Source organism: Callospermophilus lateralis, chromosome 14 (assembly GCF_048772815.1).
Source record: "Callospermophilus lateralis isolate mCalLat2 chromosome 14, mCalLat2.hap1, whole genome shotgun sequence".
In the NCBI taxonomy this organism is placed as follows: domain Eukaryota; kingdom Metazoa; phylum Chordata; class Mammalia; order Rodentia; family Sciuridae; genus Callospermophilus; species Callospermophilus lateralis.
This window is the reverse complement of record NC_135318.1, coordinates 50,909,606-50,937,080: the sequence shown is the minus strand read 5'-3', so window position 1 is coordinate 50,937,080 and position 27,475 is coordinate 50,909,606. Positions and strand designations below refer to the sequence as shown.

The 27,475-nt window shown below is 33.8% G+C and overlaps 1 protein-coding gene across 25 annotated transcripts in view; it reads left to right on the top strand.

Annotated features, from left to right (window-relative positions):
* Wdpcp (WD repeat containing planar cell polarity effector) overlaps window positions 1-27,475 on the top strand; it is a 519,910-nt gene that overhangs the window by 441,526 nt on the left and 50,909 nt on the right. For all 25 annotated transcript variants that reach the window (XR_013088670.2, XR_013088671.2, XM_076833808.2 and 22 more), the window contains one exon: window positions 12,429-12,591. Coding sequence is in view for 23 of the 25 variants with exons in the window: in XM_076833808.2 (XP_076689923.2) it covers window positions 12,429-12,591 (163 nt within the window). In the remaining 2 variants the exon portion in view is untranslated. The remainder of the gene's footprint in view (window positions 1-12,428; window positions 12,592-27,475) is intronic.

Sequence of the window (27,475 nt, the reverse complement as noted above, 5' to 3'; positions counted from 1 at the left end):
CTAGAAAGCAGTAGGGAGATTCCTTAGGAAACTTGGAACAGAACCACCATTTGACCCATTATCCCACTCCTCAAGCTTATACATAAAAGCCTTAAAATCGGCATACTGCAGTGATGCAGTCACATCAGTTTATAGCAGCTCAAGTCACAATAACTAAGCTAACCTCCAAGCTCATCAGTAGATAAATGGATAAAGAAAATGTGGTACATACACACATGGAGTATTGCTCACCATAAAGAATGAAATTATGGCATTTGCCAGTAAATAGTTGGAACTGGAGACTGTTGTGCTAAATTAAATAAGCCAATCTCAGAAAACCAAAGGCCAAAAGTTCTCTGATATGTGGATGCTAACCCACAACAAGGAAGGGTAGAGAGGAGAATAGAAGTTAATCAGATTAGACAAAGGGGAAGGGAGGGGAGATGGGAATAGAAAAGACAGTAGAATTAATCAGACATACATTTCTATCCTTTTTTTAAAAAGTTTACCTGTTTTTAGTCTTTTTTTTTTAGTATTCTTAAGTTTTAGATGGACCCAACATCTTTATTTTACATTTATGTGGTGCTGAGGATAGAACCCAGTGCCTCGTGTATGGTAGGTGAGCACTCTACCACTGAGCCACAACCCCAGCCCCTTTAGTCATTTTTTTAACCTTTATTTATTTTTATGTGGTGCTGAAGATTGAACACAGTGCCTCATACATAGTAGACAAGCTCTCTACCACTGACCTATAATCCCAGCCTCGACTTTCCTATCCTTATATATGAATACATGACCAGAGTAACTCCACAAGAATAGGATCCTCATAAATTATGCTCCACGTATAATATCTGAAAATACATTGTACTATAATGTATATCTAAAAAGAACAAATGAAAAAAGATTGTTCTTTATTTCTTAGAAACTACCTTTTAAAAATTTTTAACAAAAATTTTTGAAAGCTATGTATCAGTATATATAGACTGACCTCTTCTCTTTTTATAGCTATATTGTTCAGTTTCATATATGTATATGTATACATATACATACATATATAATTTGTTTAACCAATATCCTATTGGCAGGTACTTAGGCTATTACATTTTTAATAAAATTAGTGTTGCCCAAGTATTTTGAGAATATGACATCATTGTATTTGAATCTCCCTGAAATCCCTCATAATGAAAAGAGCAACTAGAATAGTGAACCCCAAAATTTGTGGACAGAATCTATAACCAAACTTAATAGCAACATATTTTTCATAAGCCCCCAAATATAAGTGGATGGCATGAATCACCAACAGCTACAAGGTCCACTGAAACTTGATTGAGAAGACCCAACGTATGCGTTGATGCAATGTGATTTTTTTTTGTATTTTTTTTATTGGTTGTGCAAAATATTACAAAGCTCTTGACATATCATATTTCATACATTAGATTCAAGTGGATTATGAACTCCCATTTTTACCCCAAATACAGATTGCAGAATCACATCGGTTACACATCCACATTTTTACATAATGCCCTATTAGTAACTGTTGTATTCTGCTACCTTTCCTAAAGGTTGCAATGTGATTTCTGTGCAGTGTTTTAAATATCAACATGAAGAAATTTAATGAAACACAAGTTAAAAGTCAGGAATAACTGTAACTCTTTTTAGACAATCAAATATTTGGTAAACTAATTAGTGATATACATGAAAGGGTGACCACTATTCCCAGTGTCCTTACCTACTTATTCAGTTAAACCACAGCCAAGGAAATAGGGATGGACAGCTGGCAAAGAAGACCCTGTTGAGCTCCACTCTAGTCTGGCAGAGTAAACAGATATAAAAGATAGTATTAAGTGGGAGGCACACCTTGAGGGCATAGGGCAGGAATAGCCTTCTGGGCCACCTGTGAAATACAGAACTCTCTTTTTTCACTGAAACAGAAAGGGGAGGAAGTGAGCCCCAGTGGGCTCTTACTTCAAGCACCCAGTCACACTCTCCAAAGACAGTGGCAGATAGGGAGTTAGGCTGGAGTAGGATACTCGTGAAACAATAATGCAAGTATCCTTAGGGAGGGCCAAAACCTCCTATGAAAAATTCACTTGATCTTAATCTTCAGTATAAATACAGAGCATGAAAGCAGGGACACACAAATTTTATAGGAGAAGTAGGGAGGTAAGGGAACTTTTTTGGTTTTGAGAAACCAACTGGAAAGTTATTCTCAGAATAGCCAGAGAAGCTGGAAGGGACTTTGTAGATTCTAAATATATAGATTAAAGGAACTAAGGAGAGGTAGAGAGCTAGTGGAATGTTTGAGATTCTGTCCCCTATGGATGTTTAAAACTAACAAACCAAAATATTCTTTCTAGGTAAATTTCAAACTGTGGAGAAGTAGTTGGGAGTAGAGCCCAAATTGACCATAAGAGGAACAACAGGGAAAGGAAAAAAGAACACAGAAATTAAAGGGAGTAAAACAGAAGACTATATTTATGACTACTTGATGAACATAATATACTCAGGAGTTCTGGGCCTATAAAGTTTTTTAGGCTCTCTTGGTCTACCCTTCCCTCTTCTAAGTATAGAAAAACTAGTTTACCATAAAATGAACAAAAGTAAAGGATTACAATAAAATTATAAAGTTACTTTCAATAACAGAATAAAGATCAGTGAAAGGACTCTGAGAGTCATGCCTCCAAATAGATGACAATTGACCCTAATACTTTAAAACAACCTTAAATCATACATAACAGTCACATAATGATAGATAGAAGTTATGAAAGAGTAACATAAATCAGGATTATAGAAACTCAGGAATGAGGTAATTTAGAGGAGGAAACAAAAATCATAACTGGATGAAAAAAACATTCAAAAAATCTTGGAGAAAGATAATAGGCAAAGAAGATCCAACATACATATATAATAAGAATTCCTAAAGAAGAAAAGCCAAAACAGTATAATGGAAAAAGTACTTAAAAATAAAAAATAAACTTTTAAAATAAAAATTTCCTAAAATTGAAAAAAAAACTTTATAATACTAAGGAAAAGATGTATCACATTTCTGGAAGCATCAGCCCAAGTTAGCCAACATCAAGATATATTCAAATAAAATCCATTTGAATATTCATACAAAAAGTCCAAGTCCTTATAAAAGAAAAAATATTAGATCACTTTTTAACAGCAACACTTTATGATAGAACATAACATAGTAATATATTTAAGATATTCAAAGGAAAACATAAGTTGTTCTTGGGAAATCTAGAAAATGAGATTCAAACAACCAAAATGACTATAGAGGTTTATATAAGGAATAGTGGTGAACATATTAAGTGTTCTACCTATAAAACTATATGATGGGGTTGTGGCTCAGTGGTAGAGTACTGGCCTAGTACGTGTGAGGCACTGGGTTTGATCCTCAGTACCACATAAAAATTAATAAATAAAGGTATTGTGTCCAACTACAACTAAAAAATATTTTAAAAAACTGTATGGTGATGCTAGCCATAAAAGCACAAACTGTGATTTCACTCATATAAAGTAGTCAAAATCATAGAAACAAAATAGAAAGGTAGTTGTCAAGGACTTAGGGGGAGTACAGAAGAATTTATATTTCATGGGGAGAGTTTCAGTTTTGCAAGATGTAAATGTTCTATAGATCTGTTTCACAACAATGTGAATATACTTTAATGAACACTTAAAAGGGGACAGTGATGCAACACTGTCTAAAAAGTGGAGAGAATAAGAAGAGGTTGAAATAAAAGTGGAGCAAATACAATAATTGCCCTACAGGTGCTGGCTGGAAGTAAAAAATACTGAAACAGCCAGTTTCAGTATTGTTCACAGCAGGGATCCAACAGGCATTGCTTTCCTAGAAATGATAGGTGCATAGGGATTATTTAAAAGTATAGTCACAAATGTAACTATTGGAATAAATATAAACCTTAAGTATTAAAAAATTATATCTAAACATAAAATAAGGCAAACAACATAAACAGACTGTATGTATATGTATACAGTCAGCCTTCCATACACACAGGTTCCACATCCATGGATTCAACCAATAGTGGATTTAAAATATTTAGGGAAAAAAAATTGTACTTAACATGTACAGACTTTTTTCCCCTTGTCATTACTTGCTAAACATTTAAGTATTAAAAACTATTTATACAGAATTTACATTATATTATAATTTAGAAATGAATTAAAGGATATGATAAGATGTGCATAGGTTATATGCAAATACTAGACCATTTTATGTAAGGAACTTGAGCATCCACAGATTTTGGATGCATGGGAGCTCCGGAACCAACCAAGGGAAGACTGTACAATTATGAAACGATATGGCAAGTCTGAGGCCAGTTATAAAGATCATATCAACAAATGTAAACGAGCTTAACTCATTTATTAAAAAGTGTCCAGACAAGATAACAAAAAAATTCACTATACTAAGATATATTATGGGCAGTGGGGAGGAAAGGAAAAAGGAGAGATTGATTCAGAAAGGTTAAAAATAAAAAGTATAAAGATGCAGACAAATAAGAGGTCACAGTCTTGGTATCTGAGTAAGGCAGAATTCAGATACTTAATGCTAAAAGCTGTAATGATGATGTAACATTTTTGAAAACTTCAACAGTAGCAACAGCTTTGAAGAACTTAGAAGATACCCAAGGAGAAATAGAACTAAAAGGAGACTTTAATATACCTGTCTCGATTATAAAAAGATCAAATAAACAAAGTAGGGTGGATACAGAACACTTAATCAGTGAGATCTTTCAGATCGCTAATAAACTCTGAAAAGGGAGGTTATGCCTTATTCTAAGTGCTCATGGGAACATTCAGGAAAAATTGACCATATCCTAAGCTGTAATGAAAATTCAGCAAACATCAATAAACTTCAAAGAATAGAAATAATGCAAAAAATGTACTCTGACTTGAAAGCAATAAAATGAAAATAACAATGGAATTTAAAAGCTTGTTACTCAGAAACTTTCAAACATGCTACTGATTAATTCTTAAGTTAAACTGCAGAATTTCTTGAAAATAAGAATGGAAATTATGTCCAAAGCTTTTGGTCATAAGAGGAAAATGTATAACATTTAATGCTTTTAAACAATTTAAACAAAAATGAAATTAAAGAGTCAAATTTTAAAGGCTGTGAAATAACATCAAAGAAGACACCCAACAAAAAAGAAGATTGAATTTTTAAAAAGCTTTTGGTCATAAGAGGAAAATGTATAACATTTAATGCTTTTAAACAAAAATGAAATTCAAGAGTCATATTTTAAAGGCTGTGAAATAACATCAAAGAAGCCACCCAACAAAAAAAGAAGATTGAATTTTTAAAAATGCTATAATTTCTATTGAATTTCTAAACATTAGGGAAAAAACAAATTTGGTTATATGGGGGGAAAATCATCAAAATAAATCACTAACACCAACAGGGAGAAGAGTGAGGAGGTATAAATATACAAAATTTAATAATCATCAAAACAAAGGAAAGAAAGTATCATAGGAAACCATATAACTCAATGCAAGTAAATTTGAAGACTTAGATGGAATGGATAATTTCTAAGAAAAATACAATTTACCTAGAGTAGCATTAAGTCTTAAGTGACAGATTATCTTAGAAGAAACCAGAAAAATTAAAGTTCTTCCCTCACAATAAAACTCCTGGCATAGGTAGTCTGACAGAGAAATTCTACCAAACCTATAAAATTCAAATTGCTCAATGGTTCTTAAACTTTTCCTGGGTATTAAAATTTGAGGAAAATTTCAAAATTCACCTATGAAATATTGTGCTGAAGACCATTCTCAGCAAGTAAAATCCCATAGCACATTTTAAAATCCTTTAAATTGAAATACTAGGTCACTTAACCAAGTCTTCAGTTTTACAGTCCTATCTCTGTCATATTTAACTATAAAATTGCCATATATTTTTGAAGGAACACACAGAAACAAAATAATGAGAACTAGTATTTTACCACTATATTTGCACTGTAGAAAATCAACTAATTATCATTGAAATACAGCATTCTTGATATCTACTTTGTTTTCAGACCTAAAATAAGCAATGAGAAATGAAATCTGATCTTGTTTAATAAGATTTATTTCCCTACTAGGTTGCTTTGGAATAGACTAGCTCAAATATCTTTTTCCTACGATGTACTTTGATAATGTGAACACTAAAACTCCACCTAATCAATACATGGTAACAATAATGAAATTCCTATAAAATACTTTAATCTCAATATATTTACATTTCCCCCAAAGAAATAGCAATTATTTCCATTTAAGTGCATCACTGATCTCATTTTAGAGAATTAATAAAAATCTCCATTATTGGGTAACTTTTTTTTTTTTTTTTTTTTTTTGGTACTGGGGATTGAACTCAGGGTTACTTAACCAATGAGCCACATCTCCAATCCTATTTTGTATTTTATTTAGATACAGGGTCTCATTGAGTTGCTTAGGGCCTCACAGCTGCTGAGGCTGGCTGTGAACTCATGATTCTCTTATCTCAGCCTCCCTAGTCACTGGAATTACAGGCTTGTGCCACCACACCCAGCGAGTAACTTTTAATAACTAATATTTTGAAATAAAGACAAAATCAGGCCAGCACAGTGGCGTGTGTCTATAATGCTAGCTAGTTGCAAGTCTGAGACAGGAAGATCTTTAGTTTGAGGCCAGCCAGGGTAACACAGCAAGACTCTATCTTTGGGGCAAAAAAAGAAAGAAAGGAAAGAGAAACTAAGTTTATATATAAAATGTCAAATTTGAAGATTAAGGCATGAAATACAAATGTTCAGTTACTTTTAAGCATTTTTGTTTACATATATTGGTTTTCTCTCTTGGTCTATTTTTCACAACTTGTAATTATTTTCATAAGTACCTTGGCTGAAATCCTAGGACTATATAGAACTTAACCCAGCTCAATAGAGATTCATTCATGTATAACTATCTTCTAGGAGCAAAGCTTATTTTAAAAACAAAACAACACACACCAAAAGCCTAACACTTCTTAAAAGATTATGTTTGGGGCTTCCTAAACTGTTTAACAGATCAGAATGAAAAATTCTTGTAAACAGTTCTTTCTTAGTCTTGTGTCCTTTCAACTTAAAAGGCTATATAGTATAATTGCTCTGCAAATATCAGAATTTTCTATATATTGTGCAGAGTACACAAAGAAACCATGAAATGCTTATCTTGTACTTATCAACTTGTTTATTTTTGTGCTTCCAAAAAAAGCTATATTTTTTAACACAAGCAGCTGCTACTTTGTAAATATTTTAATGGCTTCTGTTAAGTAGAGCTGTCAGTTTAACAAACAATTTTGTAAAAGATTTTCATTCTTCCATGTGATTGCACATCTTGAAATGTGTTTTACCCTGAAAATCCTTTGGAGATTTTAGACTGGAAAAGATATCTCCTTTGAAGGCACAAAGCCAACAAAAGAATAGATTAGATTTAAAGAATAATATATAAGATCACCGGAGAAATAGTGCCATTCGTTTCAGAAGACAAATGTATAAGAGCAATAAGTTCTCTTAGCTCACTTCTTGTGACTCAGGCAGTTTGTTGAAATGAAATAGCACTGGCATTATGCCAGACATTTCAGGTATGACCTTGATTCTTTTGCCATTTAATAGATATTGGTTTAGAGCAAGCCAATTAACCTCTTTGACCCTCAGTTTCTGTATCTGCAAATGGGGTAATGATACCTACCTTACAGGGTCATTATGAGAATTAGAGATAATATATGTAAATGGCCTAACTCAATAGAGGTGACAATTATTCTATTTTACCTACCTAGCATCCAGGAGTCCCCCAATCATTTTTTTAGCCTTTCTCTTTTATATTTTTATTCATCCAGCTTATCTCTTCTTTCTTTTCTACTTCAAAGTGAATTCAAAGTGAGAATTACTTTAGAGATAATCTAACTTACCACTTTTGTTGAACAAATAAGGAAATAGAAGCTCAGAAAGATAAAATGACTTGTCCAAGATCACAGTTAAAAACAGAGATCATACCCTGTCGCCTTGAATTTGTCACTGTTTTTCTTCTTGCTGTGAAATGAAATTTGATAAGGAGTTCTATCCTGGGTCTGAAGAAGCATGTATAGAAAAAAAAGAAAATTTAGTGCAAGAGAAAGAAAGGAGCAGGAGGAGCTTTCCAATTTTTTTTATGACTTTATTTATTTGTTTTTTAATGTGGTACAGAGGATCAAACCTACGCCTCACACATGCAAGACAAGTGCTCTACCACTGAGCCACAACCCCAGCCCTACAATTTGTTTTAAAGCAGGGTGCAGCAATCTTTATGAAGGGCCAGGCAGTGAGTATTTTAAGTTTTGCAAGTCATTCTTAATTCTGACATTGTTTACATGTTGTCTAAGGCTGATTTTGTACTATAAACTGGTGTGGCTATGTCCCAGAAAGCTTTTTTGGACAATGAAATTTTGACTTAATGTAAGTTTCACATCAAAGAATGTATCTTTTTTCTAACTATTTGAAAATGTTAAAACTACTCTTAAGGTCATGAGCCATACAAAATAAGATGGAGGGCTGTATTTGGCTTATAAGCTTTAGTTTGATGACCCTATTTTGTAAATGGGGTAATGATACCTACCTTACAGGGTCATTATGAGAATTAGAGATACTATATGCAAATTCAAATGCATTTGGGAGTATAAGCCTGATGATAAATCGAACAGATACTAATCCTTGCTGTCATGGAAATAATAGGATTTGATTTGAACTTTGATTAAGTGGGACATACCTAACCCACTAAAGTGGGTGGCATCCATTCTAGTTCAGCAGATTGCTATTCCTAAGAAATAGAGGCCAAATGCTGCCAAGCCTTCTGATTTTTCAAAAAGAAGTCAAAACTCTATGTTTTATGTGAAATATACCAATTTTAAGTGTTGGCAAATAATTTGAAATGATTTTTAGATACTGTCAACTATTTGCAAACTGAATTTGCTACATGGACTACCAGTCTAAAATATTTTTTCAAGGAAAACAAAGTAAAATTCTAGGTAGTTCATTACTTCTGTCAAACTTTCAATAATGGGTGGAACTACACACAGAAGAGCAATGTGGGAATAGAGGACTTCAGCACTTTATTAGACTTATTAGGCATGGCAGACATATATAGAATGCTCACCCCAAAACTGCAGAATATGGATTCTTATCAAGTGCACATGAAACATTCTCCTGGACTTCAGGATACAATAAGAACACTTTTTTTCCCCCTCTCAGTACTAGGAATTAAACCCAGAGCCTAGTGCATGGTTAGCCAGATGCTATACCATTGAATTACATCCCCAACCCTAAAATCAGTCTTTTTTTGTTTTGTTTTGTGTTTGGTGGACACAACATCATTATTTTTATTTTTATGTGGTGCTGAGGATCGAACCCAGTGCCCCGCACATGCCAGGCAAGCACGTAACCGCTTGAGCCACATCCCCAGCCCAAAATCAGTCTTTTAACAAATGTTAAAAGATTCAAATCAGGGCTGGTGTTGTGGCTCAGTGGTAGATCACTCACATAGCATGTGCGAGGCCCTGGTTCGATCTTCAGCACCACATAAAAAATAAAAAATAAACAAAATAAAGGTATTGTGTCCAACTACAACTAAAAAAATAAATATTGAAAAAAATTCAAATCAGAAGTTTTCTGATCACAGTGGGATAAAACCAGAAGTCAATATTGGAAAACTGGAGATTCTACATTATCTGAAAATTAAGCAACCAGCCAACCAATGTGTCAAAGAAGAAATCACAAAGGAAATTAGAAAATATCTTGATACAAATGAAAGTGAAAACAAACATATCTGAATGTATGGGTTGTAGTAAAAGTAGTGATAAGAGAGAATTTAAGAATATAAGTGTTTACATTAAAAAGAAAAATCTCAAGAACCCAACTTTATACAATAGGAAAATGGAAAATAATAACAAAACAACAACAAAATTAAACTCAAAGCTAACAAAGAAAGAATAAAGATCAAAACAGAGGTATATTATATAGAAAAAATATCAGTGAAACTTGAGTTGGTTTTTCAAAAATATCAACAATAATGACAAACAATTAGATTAAGAAAAAAAACAGACACCAACTGAAATCAGAAATGAAAATGCATATCTTATAACCAATACTAAATACATATAAAGGATTGTAAGATTGTATCAAACAACTGCATGCCAAAAACAATTTTAAACTTAGATAAATGTACTAAGTTCTATAAATATACAACCCACCAAGACCTTTCTATCTTGAAGACATAGATACGAGCAGACCTATAACCAGTAAGGGGATTGAATCAGCAACCAAAACTTTCCAACAACAACAAAGCCCTGGACCCAGATGGCTTCATGGAAAACTGTACCAAAAATTTACAGAAATAAAACCAGTCCTCAAACATTTCTAAAAACTTGAGGCAAGAACTTCCTGAACTCCTTATATAAGGCAAGCATTACTCTAACACCAACAACAGACAAATCTACAGACCAATACCTCTGATGAATATTGATGCAAAAAGCCTTAACGAAATACTGCCAAACCCAATTCAGCAATACAGTAAAAAGATTATACACTATGATCACATAGGATTTATTCCTGTAAATCAAGGGCGGCTTAACATATGAAAATCATTTAGTATAATATACCAAATTAACAGAAAGGAGGACAAAAACTGCACCATCATCTCAATTCATACACACAAAGGCATTTGACAAAATGAAGAATACTATTGGCATTTTGAAGGGGACTGCCACCGACCGAAATGGTAATATTGCCACTTTAACAATATTAATTCTGCTGATTCATGAATATTGAAGGTTTTTTCATCCTCTTCAATTACCATCTTCAATGTTTTATAATTTTCTTGTAGAGGTCTTTAAGATCCTTGGTTAAGTTTATTCCTAGTTATTTTATTTTTTCTGAAGGTGTTGTGAATGGAGTTTTCCTAATTTCTTCCTCAGTTCATTATTGGTGTTTGGAAAAGTTACTGATTTTGTGTATTAATTGTGTATCTTGCTACATTGCTGACTTTGTTTATCAGATCTAAAAGTCTTCTAGTAGAGTCTTGAGAGTCTTAAGTACAGGATCATGTCATCTGCAAATAGGGATTATTTGACTTCTTCCTTTGTTATTTGTATCCCTTTTATTTCTCTTATCTAATTGTTGTGGCTAAAATTGAATCGGAGTGGTATGAGTGAACATCCTTTTATCATTCCTGATCTTAGAGGAAACAATTTCAGTTTTTCCTCATTCAGCATGATGTGGGCTATGTTCTTTTGTATACAGCCTTTATTATGTTGAGTAAAATCCTCCCATAAAAACCCTCCCATACCTAGTTTCTTCAGGGCTTTTATCATGGAGGTATGTTGAGTTTTGTCAAAGGTTTTTTTTCTGTATATATTGATATAGTCATATGATTTTTATCCTTGATTCTACTTCTTTATTTCCTTATGTTGAGCCATTCTTGCATCTGTGGAATGAAACCAATTTGATCATGGTGTATAATCTTTTTAATATGTTGTTGAATTCGGTTTAATAAGTATTTTATTGAAGACTTTTGTATCAGTGTTCATCAAGGATATTAGTCTTTAACTTTCTTTTTTTATTGTGCCCTTGTCTGGTATTGATATAAGTGTGATACTGGTTTTGTAGAATGCATTTGGAAGCATTCTTTTCTGCTTCATGGAATAGTTTAAGAAGCATGACTGATAGTTATTAAGGTCTGGTAAAATTCGGCAGTGAATCCTTCCAGTCTTTGGCTTTTCTTTTTTGAGAGACTTTTCATTACTGCTTCAATCTCATGCATGTCAAACAATTTTTTTAAATATCCCCCCTCAAAATTGTATAAAAATGTATAGAGAAAATTTTCCATCTTTTTGATGTTCAAATATACATCTCCTTATGTACTTTAAAATGCTAATTAAGGGGTAGATGCAAGTATAACTCAGTGGTAGAGTGCTTGCCTAACGTAAGGCCTTATGTTCCATCCCCAGTACTGCAAAAGATAAATAATGCTAACTGGAAGTAAATATTGGAAAAGTTGTTTTCCTTTTCAAATTGTATGCTCAGTAAAATAATTCATTTGTTATAATATTTCAAGAAAGTAAAATAGTCAGCAATTGGCTAATAAAACAAAAAAGAATATTTGATTAATAAAGTTCACGCAAAAACACTATGAAATAAGTGGTACAAAAAATTTTTTAAAAACTGAACTTGGAAGCATCCATCATTCTGTTATCAAACTCTTCTGGCTAAAGACAATGTAAAAATAACAGAAGTCACAAAGGGACTTGGACTGCAAGATTTTCATTGTGTGCCATATAGTAAAAAAACTAAAGAAAAAAGTTTCAGTGGGATATGTTAAAGTTTTTCTGTAATCTTACTTATGATGGTATTAAGCAGAAATTATATTGTATTTTACTTATACATTAATTATTTTTTTAACAGAACTCCTGGGGCCCTTGGACAGAGGGGATATGCTAAATGAAGCTTTTGTTGGCCTATCTTTAGCATCTCAAGGGGAAGACTCATTTCGAGATAATCTTCCTTCCTTTGGTTCAATCCTCAGGCATAGTATTCAACAAAAAATACTGAAAGGCTCTTCTAACAGGTAAGATATGTTAAGCTGAAAAGTTACTCCTTAAAGAGAAGTATTTAGTGTTGAGTACTTTGACTATTTCCTGCTTAGTGCAAACTAAGAGTTAAGCAAGAATATTTCAAAATGTCAAGGAAAAACATACATTTTTCTCATAGCTAATATTTCACGTTAATTCATGCAAGAGCAGTATAATGAAGGCAGAAGTGAATGTAAAAAAATATAATGGATATTATTGTAAGCCAAAATGAATTTATTATAATATCATATTTTATTTGTATTCTGTTGGTAAATTATGGGATTAAATTACCTTAAATGAATATTAACTTTAGAATATATATTTGAAGTATAATTTATATCACCTATAATTATCTATAATATATTATCTATGGGGCTGGGATCACAGCTCAACCGTAGAGTGCTTGCCTCACACATGCAAGGCACTGGGTTTGATCCTCAGCACCACATTAAAATAAATAAAGATATTGTGTTCATCTACAACAAAAAAATAAATTTAAAAAAATATGATCTATAATTATGATCTAATTTACACTTCTTTAATGCAATCTATTTTCTGAAATCTAATAGATGAAAATTTAAATATCTAGCTTATCACAAGGGTTACTGAGAAGAAATAAACATGAAATTAAAAACACTTGTTATTTAATTACAATAATATCTTAAGTGTTTTTTATGGTAATAATAGTGGTATTATTTACAATGATAATAAGAACTTCAAGCAAAGGTAGGCAATATTTTTGTGTGAAATAGCAAATAGTAAATGCTTTAGGCTCTTCAGGCATGTAGATTTTTTAGAAACTACTCAACCCTGCTATTGTAGTATAAAAGCAGCCATAGACAACATATAAATGAATGAAAATTATTGTGTTACAATAAAACTTAATTTACAAAAAACAGGCAGCAGGCCAGATTTGGCCCCGGTCTATAGTATATAGATGATCCTAACTATATGTAACAATTGTAAAAAGGCAATATTTTAAATTCATGTATATTGATTATATACACGCCTTTACAATACCCTTGAAAAATGTCCCAAACTACATATAATAAAAGTAAATAAAAAGGGGCAGAATTTCCAAGTATGACAGATTTTATTTAGATGATAATAAATCCTCTCCCTAACAATTATAAAACTGGTCAAAACCCCCATCTCAGGGCTCTGGAAATCACATGAAAACGAACAATAAATTAAGAATCATTTTTTCATAAACAAATTGCTGAACTTCTGATAACAAAGTAGGAGTTTGTGATGTTCTTGCTAGAGACTACTCCCATCTTCCTCCCTATGCTTAAACTAGTTCTAGCTGGGTAGGACTGCCTATGAAAACCAACAGTTTGACTTGCTTTGGAGCTCAGTGTGGAAAAACCTTTGCTCAGCAGCACTATTAATAAAAATAACAAACTCATTGTCAGTAAAAGTGACAGACTTGAAAGAAATGAACAAGGGAAAGCCACTGTTCTGCTCTCCTAGTTAGATCAAGTGACCAAATGACAAACTAGCCAAAAATTTAACAGGTTGATCCTGAAAATAATGGAACCAAAGAGAGACTAATTAAGTTCTCCACAAATTCCTGATGAGGTTGTATTACCTATCATTTTGGTCTTTCTTATTCCTAACAGAACTCATTCTTAAGTTTTTTTTCTTTATGCTTCTTTCCCCCTTCAAACCCAATTTCCAAAAGATGCCCCTCCTCTTTTGCCTTATATTATCCATCCCCCACACCCAGAATAAATCAATAAGAACTTGATTACAGAGAAAATAGGGTTCAAGTCCCAAAACATAAAAAGAAGCAAAGAAAATCCTTTTTTAAATACAGATTTTACAATGCAGATTTGGTGGATATTTATGCACCAAATATCATAGAAACCATCTCTGTGAAAGAAAATCTACAAAAGATGAAAGGATTTATAGATAGACATTAGTAACAGAAGACTCTAATTTCAAAATAGATCAAGTAGGCAAAAAATAAGGAGAAAATTTAGTTGAACAATCAATAATGTAGGTATTACGGATTTTATCAAATTCTATACCCAGAATACAATGTCTTCCCAAATGGAATATGACAAAATATATCTTAGGTACCAAAAGATATTAAGTTTCATTAAGTGTGATCAATGGGCCAGGTACAGTAACACATACCTGTAAACTCAGTAATTTAGGAAACTGAGGCAGAGGATTTCTAGTTTGAGGTCAGCCTCAGCCACTTAGCAAGACCCTGAATGAAGTCCTGTCTCAAAATTAAAATGAAAAGAATGGGATGTATCTCAGTGTCAGAGCGCCCCTGGGTTCAATATCCAGTACTACCACCACCCCCCCCCAAAAAAAAGATTGATGGTTTCTAACCACAGTGTACTTTCAGTATTTTGGGGGATAAGGGGGCACATGGGATGGAACCCTGGGGTGCTTTATCACTGAGCTACATTTCTAGCACTTTTTATTTCTTATTTTGAGACAAGATCTTGCTGAAATTCTTCTGTCTCAGCCTCCTGAATCACTGGGATTACAGGTGTGCAACACTGTGCCAGGCTGACACTAGGAATTTTAAATAAGAATCAAAATGCCCTTTCTTCTAGAATTTTTTAAATTTCTATGAAACAACTCAGATAAAAGAGAAAACAACATGATATTTCTAAAAGTAATATTTAAAATAATGATTGATCAGAGGAAAACTGACAGTGCTAAACATATTTTTAAGAAGCCAACACCACTTCCATTGGAATTTTATTTTTTTTAATTAGAGCTTTATAGATATACATAGTAGCTGGGTTCATCTTTACAAACTCATATATACATAGAAATCAATAGTGCTAAATATTAGAAAATAAATAATAAATGAACTACAACTCAAAAACCAACCTCTTAAAAATCATGAAACCAGGGGCTGGGGTTCAGTGGTAGAGTACTCACCTAGCACGTATGAGGCCCTGGGTTCAGTCCTCAGCACCATGTAAAAATAAATTAATTTTAAAAATATTTATTAAAAAAAGCCTATATTTATGCCTTTCATTTCTTTCATCTGTGTAATTGCTCTGGCTAGTGTTTCAAGAACTATGTTGAATAGAAGTGGTGAGAGAAGGCATCCCTGTCTTGTTCCAGATTTTAGAGGGAATGCCTTCAGTTTTTCTCCATTTAGAATGATGCTGGCCTGAGGCTTAGTGTAGATAGCTTTTAAAATGTTGAGGTAAGTTCCTGTTATCTCTAGTTTTTCTAGTGTTTTAAACATAAAGGGATGCTGAATTTTGTTGAATGCTTTTTCTGCGTCTATCGAGATGATCATATGGTTCTTATCTTTAAGTCTATTGATGTGGTGAATTACATTTATTGATTTCCATATGTTGAACCAGCCTTGCATCTGGGGGATGAAACCCACTTGATCATGGTGTATGATCTTTTTGATATGTTTTTGTATCCAATTTGCCAAAATTTTATTAAGGATTTTTGCATCTATATTCATTAGAGATATTGGTCTGAAATTTTCTTTCTTTGAAGTGTCTTTGTCTGGTTTTGGAATTAGGGTGACATTGGCCTTGTAGAATGAATTTGGAAATACTCACTCTTTTTCTATTTCCTGAAATAGTTTGAAGAGTATTGGAGAGAACTTAAACTAGCACTATTTGCTGATATGATCCTATACCTAGCAGATCCAAAAAGTTCTACCAAGAAACTTCTAGAACTAGTAAATGAATTCAACAAAGTGGAAGGATATAAAATCAACACCCATAAATCAAAGGCATTCCTGTATATCAGTGACAAATTCTCTGAAATGGAAATGAGGAAAACTACCCCATTCACAATATCCTCAAAAAATAAAATAAAATACTTGGGAATCAACAAAAAAGGTGAAATATCTATATAATGAAAATTATAGAACAGAATTAGACAGAAATAGAAGAAGACCTTAGAAGATGGAAAGATATACCTTGCTCAAAAATAGGCAGAATTAATATTATTAAAATGGCCATATTACCTAAAGCACTGCCACAGTCTGGCTGGGCACAAATCACGAGCCACTCACAGCTTGTAGATTCAAACAGCTATTCTTTATTCCCGAACTCACACCAGCCCTTTACAAACACGTTCTGGGGAAATCCACGTTCTCTGCCCAAATCCACCTCCACTGGGCTTCTGTCTCCCAAAAATACTGTCTGAATCCCGTGAGAACTCAAGAGGAACTCAGGCAGCAGGATACGCCCTATTCCCAGCAGGAATAACCTTCCTAAACCGGGAACGCCCTAAACCCGGATCCGCCCTGGTCCTAGAGCAAGGTCACCTTACATGCAATGTCACTGCAAAATGTCTAATGCAAGTCCTATTTCCATGAGTCCTTCCACTAAGCAACATGGGGTACACTGGCAAGGAAATTGTCATACCTACTTGGCTAATGGCTTCCTGCATCTTCCCCCTTCTGATTAATTAAACAACAAGTAATGTGGCTTAAGGACTGTGCCTGGTAGGTAGTCCAATTCAACATATGGTTCTTACCCGGCATCAGAAAACTGACCTTTAGGCGTCAGCCTCCTGTCTTAGGTTGATACCACTGCAATTGGATCATACCCGTCACTGACTACCGGTCCAGCATATAGTCATTGGCCCCCAAATTTTAGACCATCACTAGCAGAAGGGGGAGGATACAGAAATGCCACGAAACCAAGCCAATTGACGGCTCCTTTGGAAAAATTGCATCACTGGTGACACCATCAGCAAATAAAGATATGCCAGCACTACCACAATTAACATGGGGTGCGCTGGCAAGGAAATAAAAATTGCATCACTGGTGACACCATCAGCAAAGATATGCCAGCATTACCACAATTTGCTGCACCAAACGATAGTTACATAGTCCAGGCAAGTTCTGCAAGCAGTTCAAAGCGGAGGAATCTATCAATATGTCCGTTTCCTCCCAAAGTAAGTTGACCCCTTGATTGAGCATTACTTGTTGAGTTATATTCATTGATGCATCAGTTTATACAGTTTACTGTGATAGCTATCATAGAAGCTGTAGTTTGGTTTTATCTTTGTCTTCACTGGCACTGGGATGAAGATAGGAATTCTGGCAATGATGCTAAAGAGACATTATCCTTAAAAGAATTATTAAATATAATGAAAAGGAAAGGTGAAAGTAAACAAACAGATCTGTTAACTTCCTTTAAAAACAATCCTTAACAGCTGTTTACCTAATTTAAATTAAGCCATTTAAATCACGTGAATTAAAAAAATAATTTGGATCCATTTTTCATGAGCGCTCCTCATATATGAAACATGGACATACGCACACACAGACATACAACACATAAGACAATAATAAAGGCCTTGTAGCTTTACCTAGGTGAAATCTCCATTGCAATGTTTAAAAACTCCATAGTCAAAAAATAAAACTGATCAGAAAAACATTAACCTAGGTTTGTATGAGCTCAAAAATAAAAATAGAACCTTATGATGTGGAAAAATGCAATAATAAAATAGATATTGAAAAAAGCACCCTGGTTAATCACTGTCGAAGATGTAAGAATAGCCAAGCTAGAGCTCTGGATATCAGCTGTTATGGATTTGAGTCAAATCATCTTCTTTTTGATCTGTAGAAATTGTTTTAGTTAATCTCTCTGGAATCCAAATCGGCTGCTGTTCTCCCTGTGGAAAAACAAAACCCCGACTCCAGACAATCACTGGGTCAGGACCTTTTCATTGTCCTGTTAGAATATCTTTCCAAAGTACCTTAGGCTTATGTACATTTTTTGGATACATATATCTTTTCGCAGCACTAAGTCCTGATGAATCCAAAAAATTCACATTCTGAAACAACTCTTATAAAATTTCTGATTTAGACAAATTACTCCACTTTAATAAGATGAAATACTTTCATGTTTTTTTATTGTACCATAATACTATAATTGAAACCCAACTGAAACTTCTTATACTCTTTGTATATAAATTACACCTGATAGAATCTTAACACTTAGTAACCTTGTTTCAGCAAAGACATAGACCAAAGCAATATTAAAATTTTTTCCATTTACCAATTTATGAAAACACACATAACGTTTAAATATATTACCTTATAGAACTTAATAAGTAAAGAGTACTTGATTTTATATTTAGTGGTTGATATTTTAACACTTTAACTTTGTAGATTAATCAGATGTCTGTAAAAACCAAGATCTTAGACAAGTGTAGTAAATAGAATTAGCCATCTCTTTCTTGTTGAAGAAAAATCCTTCTACAGGATACCATGATGGTCCCATTGATATATTTAACAACTTCTCATTAAAAAGCCATGGGCTACATTTTTGTATTGTATTAACATATGTCCTAACTGTTCTTGGTCTTACTGGGGTGCCTCCTTTCTCTAACAATTTCTCTTCCTTGGAGGCGAACAACTTCAAACCTTGAGTCAACCATTTTCCCCAGTTTGCCTGAGAAAGTTCTAGGAATAGGCAACTTGAAATAAAAACAAAATAAATCAGAACAAGAACACATTGTTTTTTGAAATGCTCACCCATTCTTTCGCTCTCCTTCACGGGCGAGTAATTTCACCTACCTCCAAGTTTTAGATGTTCCCCGTACGGGCCACCAAATGCCACAGTCTGGCTGGGCACAAAATCACGAGCCACTCACAGCTTTGTAGATTCAAACAGCAATTCTTTATTCCCAATCTCACACCGACACTCTACAATCATGTTCTGGGGAAATCCACATTCTCTGCCCAAATCCACACCTCCACTGGGCTTCTGTCTCCCAAAAATAATGTCTGAATCCTGTGAGAACTCAAGAGAAACTCAGCAGCAGGATACGCCCTATTCCCAGCAGGAATAACCTTCCTAAACCGGGAACGCCCTAAACCCGGATTGTCCTAAACCGGGAACGTCCTAAACCCGGATCCGCCCTGGTCCTAGAGCAAGGTCACTTTACATGCAATGTCACTGCAAAATGTCCTATTTCCACGAGTCCTTCCACTAAGCAACATGGGGTACGCTGGCAAGGAAACTGTCATACCTACTTGGCTAATGGCTCCCAGCAAAGCACTTTACAGAATCAATGCGATTCCAATCAAAATCCCAACAGCACTCCTCACAGAAAAAGAAAAAGCAATTATGAAATTCAGCTGGAAAAATAAGAGACCCCAGAATAGCTAAAGCAATTCTAAGCAGGAAGAGTAAAACAGGTGGTATAGCTATACCAGATCTTAAACTATACTACAGAGCAGTAGTAACAAATCAGCATGGTACTGGCACCAAAACAGGCTGGTAGACCAATGGTACAGAATAGAGGACACAGAGACCAACCCACAAGATTACAATTACCTTATATTAGACAAAGGTGCTAAATGTATGCAGTGGAGAAAGATAGCATCTTCAACAAATGGTGCTGGGAGAACTGGAAATCCATATGCAACAAAATGAAATTGAATCCCTATCTCTCACCATACACAAAAGTTAACTCAAAATGGATCAAGGATCTAGGAATCAAACCAGAGACTCTGCATCTAATAGAAGAAAAAGTAGGCCCTAATCTCCATCATGTGCGGTTAGGCCCCAAGTTCCTTAATAAGACGCCTATAGCACAAGAATTAAAACCAAGAATTAACAAATGGGACGAATTCAAACTAAAAAGTTTTTTTCTAAGCAAGAGAAATAATTTGAAAAGTGAATAGGGAGCCTATAACCTGGGAACAAATTTTTACCCCTCACACATCAGATAGAGCTCTAATCTCTAGGATATATAAAGAACTCAAAAAGTTAACAACAACAAAAAAAAACAAATAACCCAGTCAACAAATGGGCCAAGGACCTGAACAGACACTTCTCAGAAGAGGATATACAATTAATCAACAAATACACAAAAAAAATGCTCACCATCGCTAGCAATCAGAGAAATGCAAATTAAAACTACTCTAAGATACCATCTCACTCCACTAAGAATAGCAGCCATTATGAAGTCAAACAACAAGTGCTGGTGAGGATGCAGGGAAAAAGGTACACTCATACATTGCTGGTGGGACTGCAAATTGGTGCAGCCAATTTGGAAAGCAGTATGGAGATTCCTTGGAAAACTGGGAATGGAACCACCATTTGACCCAGCTATCTCTCTTCTTGGACTATACTCAAAAGACCTAAAAATAACATACTACAGGGACACAGTCACATCAATGTTTATAGCAGCACAATTCACAATAGCTAGACTATGGAGCCAACCTAGATGCCCTTCAGTGGATGAATGGATAAAAATAATGTGGCATTTATACACAATGGAATATTACTCGGCACTAAAAAATAACAAGATCATGGCATTTGCAGGGAAATGGATGGCATTAGAGCAGATTATGTTAAGTGAAGTTAGCCAATCCCAAAAATACAAATGCTGAATGTCTTCTCTGATATAGGGGAGTGACTCAAAATGGAGTAGGGAGGAACAGCATGAGAAGAAAATTACCTCTAGATAGGGAAGAGAGGTGGGAGGGAAAGGGAAGGAGAATGGGAATTGCATGGAAGAGGGAAGGAGACCCCCTTCATTATACAGAATATAGGTATGATGATGTGAGGGGGAAAAAAAGTGAGTCACATTAGATTGAGTAGAGAGAAGTGATGGGAAGGAGGGAATGGAAGGACAGCAGAATAAAATAGACATTATTATTGCTATGGGTGTATACGTGACTGCATGACCAATGTAATTCTGCAACCTGTACACTCAGAAAAATGAGAAATTATATCCCATCTGATTCAATTGTATGATATGTCAAGATCATTTTACTGTTATGTGTAACTAATTAAAACAAAAAACTGCCTACACAGCATCTAATTTAGATTAAACTAACAAATTCTCAACAACAAAAAAACCCACAAATAAAAAAAATCATGAATCCAAACCAAAATAAATCATAAGGAAAGAATTAATAAGATAAAGGCAGAATGAATGAAACAGAGTGGGGACTGGCAAACTTTTCCTACATGGCTAGTGTAAGTATTTTAAGCTTGTGGACCATATGCAGCAACCACTCAACTCTTCTGTATCACCAAGGCAGCCAAGGACAATACATAAATGAACAGATATGGCTGTGATCCAATAAAACTTTATTTCCAAAAACAAACAAGCAGCCTGCCGGCCAGAGTTTACTAACATATTAGGTAGAAGACAAAAACAAGCAAACAAAAAAAAGCTATAGATCTAATTATCAAATTATCAACAGATGTTTTTGAAACAAATTAATAGACCTCCTAGATAGAAAATACAGATCAAGAAGTTACAGAGAGAGAAATTAGACATTTAAACCACAGATTTTTTAAAAATCATGAGACTACTTTTAAGATTACTTTGCAAATAAAATATTGTCCTAGGTAAATACATATTTCCCAAAGTGGCTACTATTCAATTTAGAACTCTGAAGCACACCAGTTCCATAAAAGAAATAAACAAAGTTATTTAGGAATTACCCTGTGATAAAGCAGCTGGCCCAATTGGTTTGATAGGAGAATTCTACCAAACCTTCGAAGATAAGATGTTCCCAATATTCCACAAATTATTCCAAAGGATTGAAAATAAAGAACTTTCTATAGTACATAAAAACTGAAAAACAATATCATTCATGAATAACAATATTAATAACAATATAAACAAAATCTAATACCTGAATCTATCCTGGGAATACAAAGTTAGTTCATTTTATCAAGTCCATTAATGTCCTACATCCTACTAATAGATCTAAAATGAATAAAATCCATGATTATAGATGTTTAAAACATTTCTAACAGACTTTAACACCTATTCCTGATGAAAACACTCAAGAAAATGGAACTGGAGGATTGTATCTTTTTTTTCTTTTTTTCCTTGTGGTGCTGAGGATTGAACCCAGGGCCTTCTGCATATGAAGCATGCACTCTACCAACTGAGCTATATCCTGAGCCGGAGGATACTTTCTTAATGTAAGAAAAAATATATAACTTACTCTTAATACCAGTATTTCCCTTAAAGGGGTATCAATGAGAGCATTTCCACTAAGATCAGAAAGAAGGCATGGATACTCATTATTTCGGCTACTTTTCAATGCTATACTAGAGGTATTAGCCAAAACAACTTGATACATCAATAAAGCAACGGTTGGTAAATATGCCTTGTGGGCCAAATTAAACCTCTTGCCTGTTTCTGTAAATAAAGTTTACTGAAACATAGCCATTTCCATTTTATTATTTTCTGTAGTTTAATATAGTCAGATCATGTGGCCTGCAAAATCTAAAATATTTCTTATCTAGCCCTTTGCAGAAGAAATTTCCTACTGGGGCCAGGGTTGTAGCTCAGTGGTAGAGTGCCTAAAATGCGTGAGGCACTGGGTTTGATCCCCGGCACCACATAAAAATAAAAACAAAAGTATTTAAAAAAAAAGAAATTTGCTACTTTCTGAACTAGAAGCATAAGAGCTAATAAGGAATTAAAACTATCTCTAAGTCAGGCATGGTGGTACAACACACCTGTAATCTCAGCAACTCAGGAAACTGAGGCAGGAGGATTGCAAGTTTGAGGCCCTAGCAGCTTAGTAATATCCTGCCTCAAGAATAATAAATAGAAGGACTTGGGGTGTAACTCAGTGGTAAAATACCTCTGGGTTCCAAAAAGTACTTAGGGTTATTTTTTGTTGTTTGTTTGGTACTATCTCCATTTTGCAATAAGACAGTGATAAAATCAATGATAATCAATGACAATAACAATCAATGATAAAATGAAATCAAATATTTGGAAAGTTTAATAAGGTGGAGAATATAAAATTGACATTCAGAAATCAACCTCCACATACACAAGCAATAACCAGTTAGTGGAGAAAGTGTTAGTGAAAAACTAAATCCCCAGTTACAATCTTTTTTTTTTTTTTGGTGGGGGGGGCGGGGGTGGTACCAGGGTTTGAACTCAGGTACACTTGACCACTGAGCCACATCCCCAGCATTATTTTGTATTTTATTTAGAGATAAGGTCTCACTGAGCTGCTTAGCACCTCGCTTTTTTCCTGAGGCTGGCTTTGAACATGAGGACCTCCTGCCTCAGCCTATGGAGCCACTGGGATTATATGCCCAGCCCCATTTATAATCTTAATGAAGGAAATCAAATACTTAGAATTAAATACAACGAATTTGCAAAATTTATATGCAGGAAACTTTTTTAAAATCTGAAAGATATAAAAATAGCCTCAAAAAAGTGGAATTCTTGGATAGGAACAGTGTTATTCAGATGTCATTTCTCCCCATATTAATTTGCAAGTTTATTTAATCCCTATATAAATACACACTTTTATGGAGTTAGACAAGTTGATATTAAAGTTCTCATAGAAAAACAAGCATATAAAAATACCCAAAGAAAACACTAAAAAATAAAAACCATAGGGAGGGACTAGTCCCAATAGATGTTAAAACACACTATAAGCCTTTAAAACTCTGTCACATTTGTAATTTTATTATATGATTATTAGATTAATATCTTTTTTCTCATTAATCTGTAAACTCCATGAAGGTAAGAACACCATGACTGTCTTAGACATTATAATTTCTCCAACTGTCTGTGACAGTTGACATAGTTAACGCATAATAGGTAGGCAGAATATTGGGGTACCAGGCCCACTGTTCTCTTGGAGTTCTCAGTTTTGTTAGGAACAGAAATGATAGAGATAAAAAACTAAGCAAATTGATTGAATAAGAGTCTTTTGATTAAAGGTAAATACTAGGAAAAATATAAAGAATTGGTGATAATGGAAATCTGCCCTGGAAGGTAATATTTGAGAACAGGACAAGGAGTCATCTATGTGAATAAGTGATAAAGTGACAGAGTAATTCATGGGAAGTAAACTATACATATAAAGGTCTACTGGTGGAAACAAGTTTGAGAGGTTCAAGTAACAGAGAGCCAATACAGTTAAACTGTAAAAAGGGGAATGGAGTAGGTTTGTAGAACTTTAGTTGGCCATGCAGTTAGGTCTTCATTCTAATTGTAGAGGAAGCCATTATAGGACTTAGAGTATATGGTAAGCAGAAGGGCCTTCCAAAGATGTCCATGTCCTGATCACTGGAATTTGTGAATATGTTAAATAACATGGTGAAGGGGAATTAAAATAGCAGATAGAATTTAGACTGCTAATCATATCACTTCGAAATAGGGAATATTAACCTGGATTATCAGACAGGCTTAATATAATCCTGAAATACAGATAAGAGAGAAGAATCAGGATCAGAGTGATTCAGTGTGAAAAGGACTTAGCTCAGCACTGCTGGCTTTGAAAATGGAAGAAGCAGACCATGAGCCAAAGAATGCAGATGATCTTTAGAAGTCTGAAAAGTGTATAAAGTAGGCAATGGATTCACAAAAGAATTACCAGTTTCAAAATTGAAACAGTTACAACTAAGGGATTAAATGAGGTTTTTTAAAAATACCATTATGTAGTATTAAATATTATTAATGTCATTAATAATATTATTCACATGGTGGTTTTCACCTTTTAGACCTTGCTAAGACTTTATTCTTTATATGTCATTAATATCATTATTCAAATGGCTGGTTTGTTATATTTTTGACTAGGCAACCAAAAAAAAAGTTATACCACTCAAAGCACAGTTTAGAAAGACAAAAATAATACAGGATGAGAAGGGCAGTGTGTAAATAAAATAAATGATCTTAGGACTAAACTAAAATAATTACCTTTGGACTTGGTACTACCCTAAACTAGTTGTTACATTGCAAATAAGTCATCCTCTCTAGTTGCCTCAGTTTTCTCATTTGCATTAGATTCTATTTGTTCAAGGTCTAAAATTCCTTATTGTAGAGCAAATAAAGATTGTATTTGCAGCAGATTTATCTAGTTTGATATTTACTGTCATAAATTCATTACAGTACTGATTAGTTTACTGTTTATTTTATCTGAGTTCATACCTAAGAGACTCCAAATGAAATAATAGTATCCTGTTAAAAGTTGTTAAATTTTGGCTTGATTTTATTGATTCACATCTAGGCAGTTTTCCTTTAAGTTGAAATAAGATCAAAAAAATCCATGTATTCAGAATCTGATGTGCGACTAAAAACAATATAACTGATGAAAATTTTCAATGTTTATAAAACAAAGAAATTGTCAACAGAATGCCTGGCAATAGCGCTACCAGAAAAAAAAGTACAGCCTATAATTCATGAAGATTGGCTCAAAACAAACTGTCCCTGCCAACAGAAAATCTGACAATTATTCTGTTGTCTAATTTGGCTCAGCCTAAGTTGACCTTGTTTATTCATCTCAGACTTTTAATTCTTGTTAACTTGGCATGAGAGGAGAACATATGGCATATGTCTAGGAAGTCCATTTCTGCATCTTAAACTGAAATAAATGTAGAATATACTGAGCATTTCCCATGTGTTGAGCTCTTAAGGTAGCTTTAATGTGTATTATGTTGAACTGGTTAAGTTTAGATTAGGCCCACCAGGTGTTTTCTGTTTCCTTCCTGCCTATATGCTAGAAATTCCCAAGAGACACATTTTTCTAACTCTTGGTATATAACTAAAACCCACCAATTTTAAACATATTTCCAAAGAAGATAGTTTTAAGCTCTTTTAGAACATGAATGAAAATGTTATCAGCAATTTAGCAACCTAAAGATATTTACAGGTTTTCACTGAATCTAAGGCTATGTTTGAGAAAGGTAATGGAGATAATATAAGATAGATAATACAAGTTGAAGAACAAAAAGACTATTTCCATTTTCTCCATCCTAATCTAGTCTACTTTTTAAAATTTCTTTTTCTGACCTACTGAGGCAATTGTGAAAGAAAAATTACATTTTATTGTAGCTTTATGTCTCAAGAAACTCTGTGTGGAAGCAAGCTTCTTTATAGATTCATAGCTCTTTTATGGAATCATAGGTCTCTAATACCAGAACTAGAAAAACATAAACCTTACAAAATTCAAAGTCCCAAAGTGTGTGTATTTTAAGGAATAGTGTTTGGGCATGGAATGTATGATTCTGTTAACTAAGTCAAATGAAAAACATGAAAGTATAATTTCATATATAAAGCTTTATCACATTATATCTTTTGAAACCCTTAAACCTATTAGTGGACTTCATGTATCTTTACTGTTTGTATAGTATTTGTCTTCTTCAAAGCTCAGATCATTCACACTTCATAAACTGTGATCAAAGATAAAATTTCAGCTATAGGAAGTTTTTACTAACCAAATACTCATTATGAGACCCTGAAGTTATAAGTTTACATAGAGCAACAAAAGTCTCTGTAACATGAAATATTAAAGAATGAGTTAACTATTGTAAACTCTGTCCCCATTTAAATACCCCTCCCCTACCATTTATTTCCATCTATGAAGTTCATCAGTATTTCCACTGATTATCAGCTAGCTATATATCCAACATATTAATACAAACATTTCAAAACAACTGAAAATCATGCCAAATTTTTTTTCATGAAATGGATGAAAGAGATTGGAAAAATGTTCATATGTTTTGTAAAACCACTGATAAATGAGGATATGACACTTAGACGAATTAAACTGAAAAAGAAATTCCACAAGGATAATGAAATTAAAGGAACTGCAAATGAGTTTATCAAAGTATTATAAAAATGAGAAAGACCTTGTAGATTTTTTTAAAAAATGACCATGAATACCATAAAAAGTCAATATGAAGTTAAAGATACCATATCATGCTATTAAACAATTTTGGTCAGAAAAACTAGAACCACTCTCCACCCTCCAATTCAAGTAGATTTACTCCTTATTTCTTATAAGAATTTACACAGAGTAGAAATTATATGTAGAAAATAAGTGTGTTTACTTACTTGATCTATTTATTTATTTTTTTAGATACTGGGGATCGAACCCTGGGTCTCAAACATGCTAAACGAGCCCTCTAC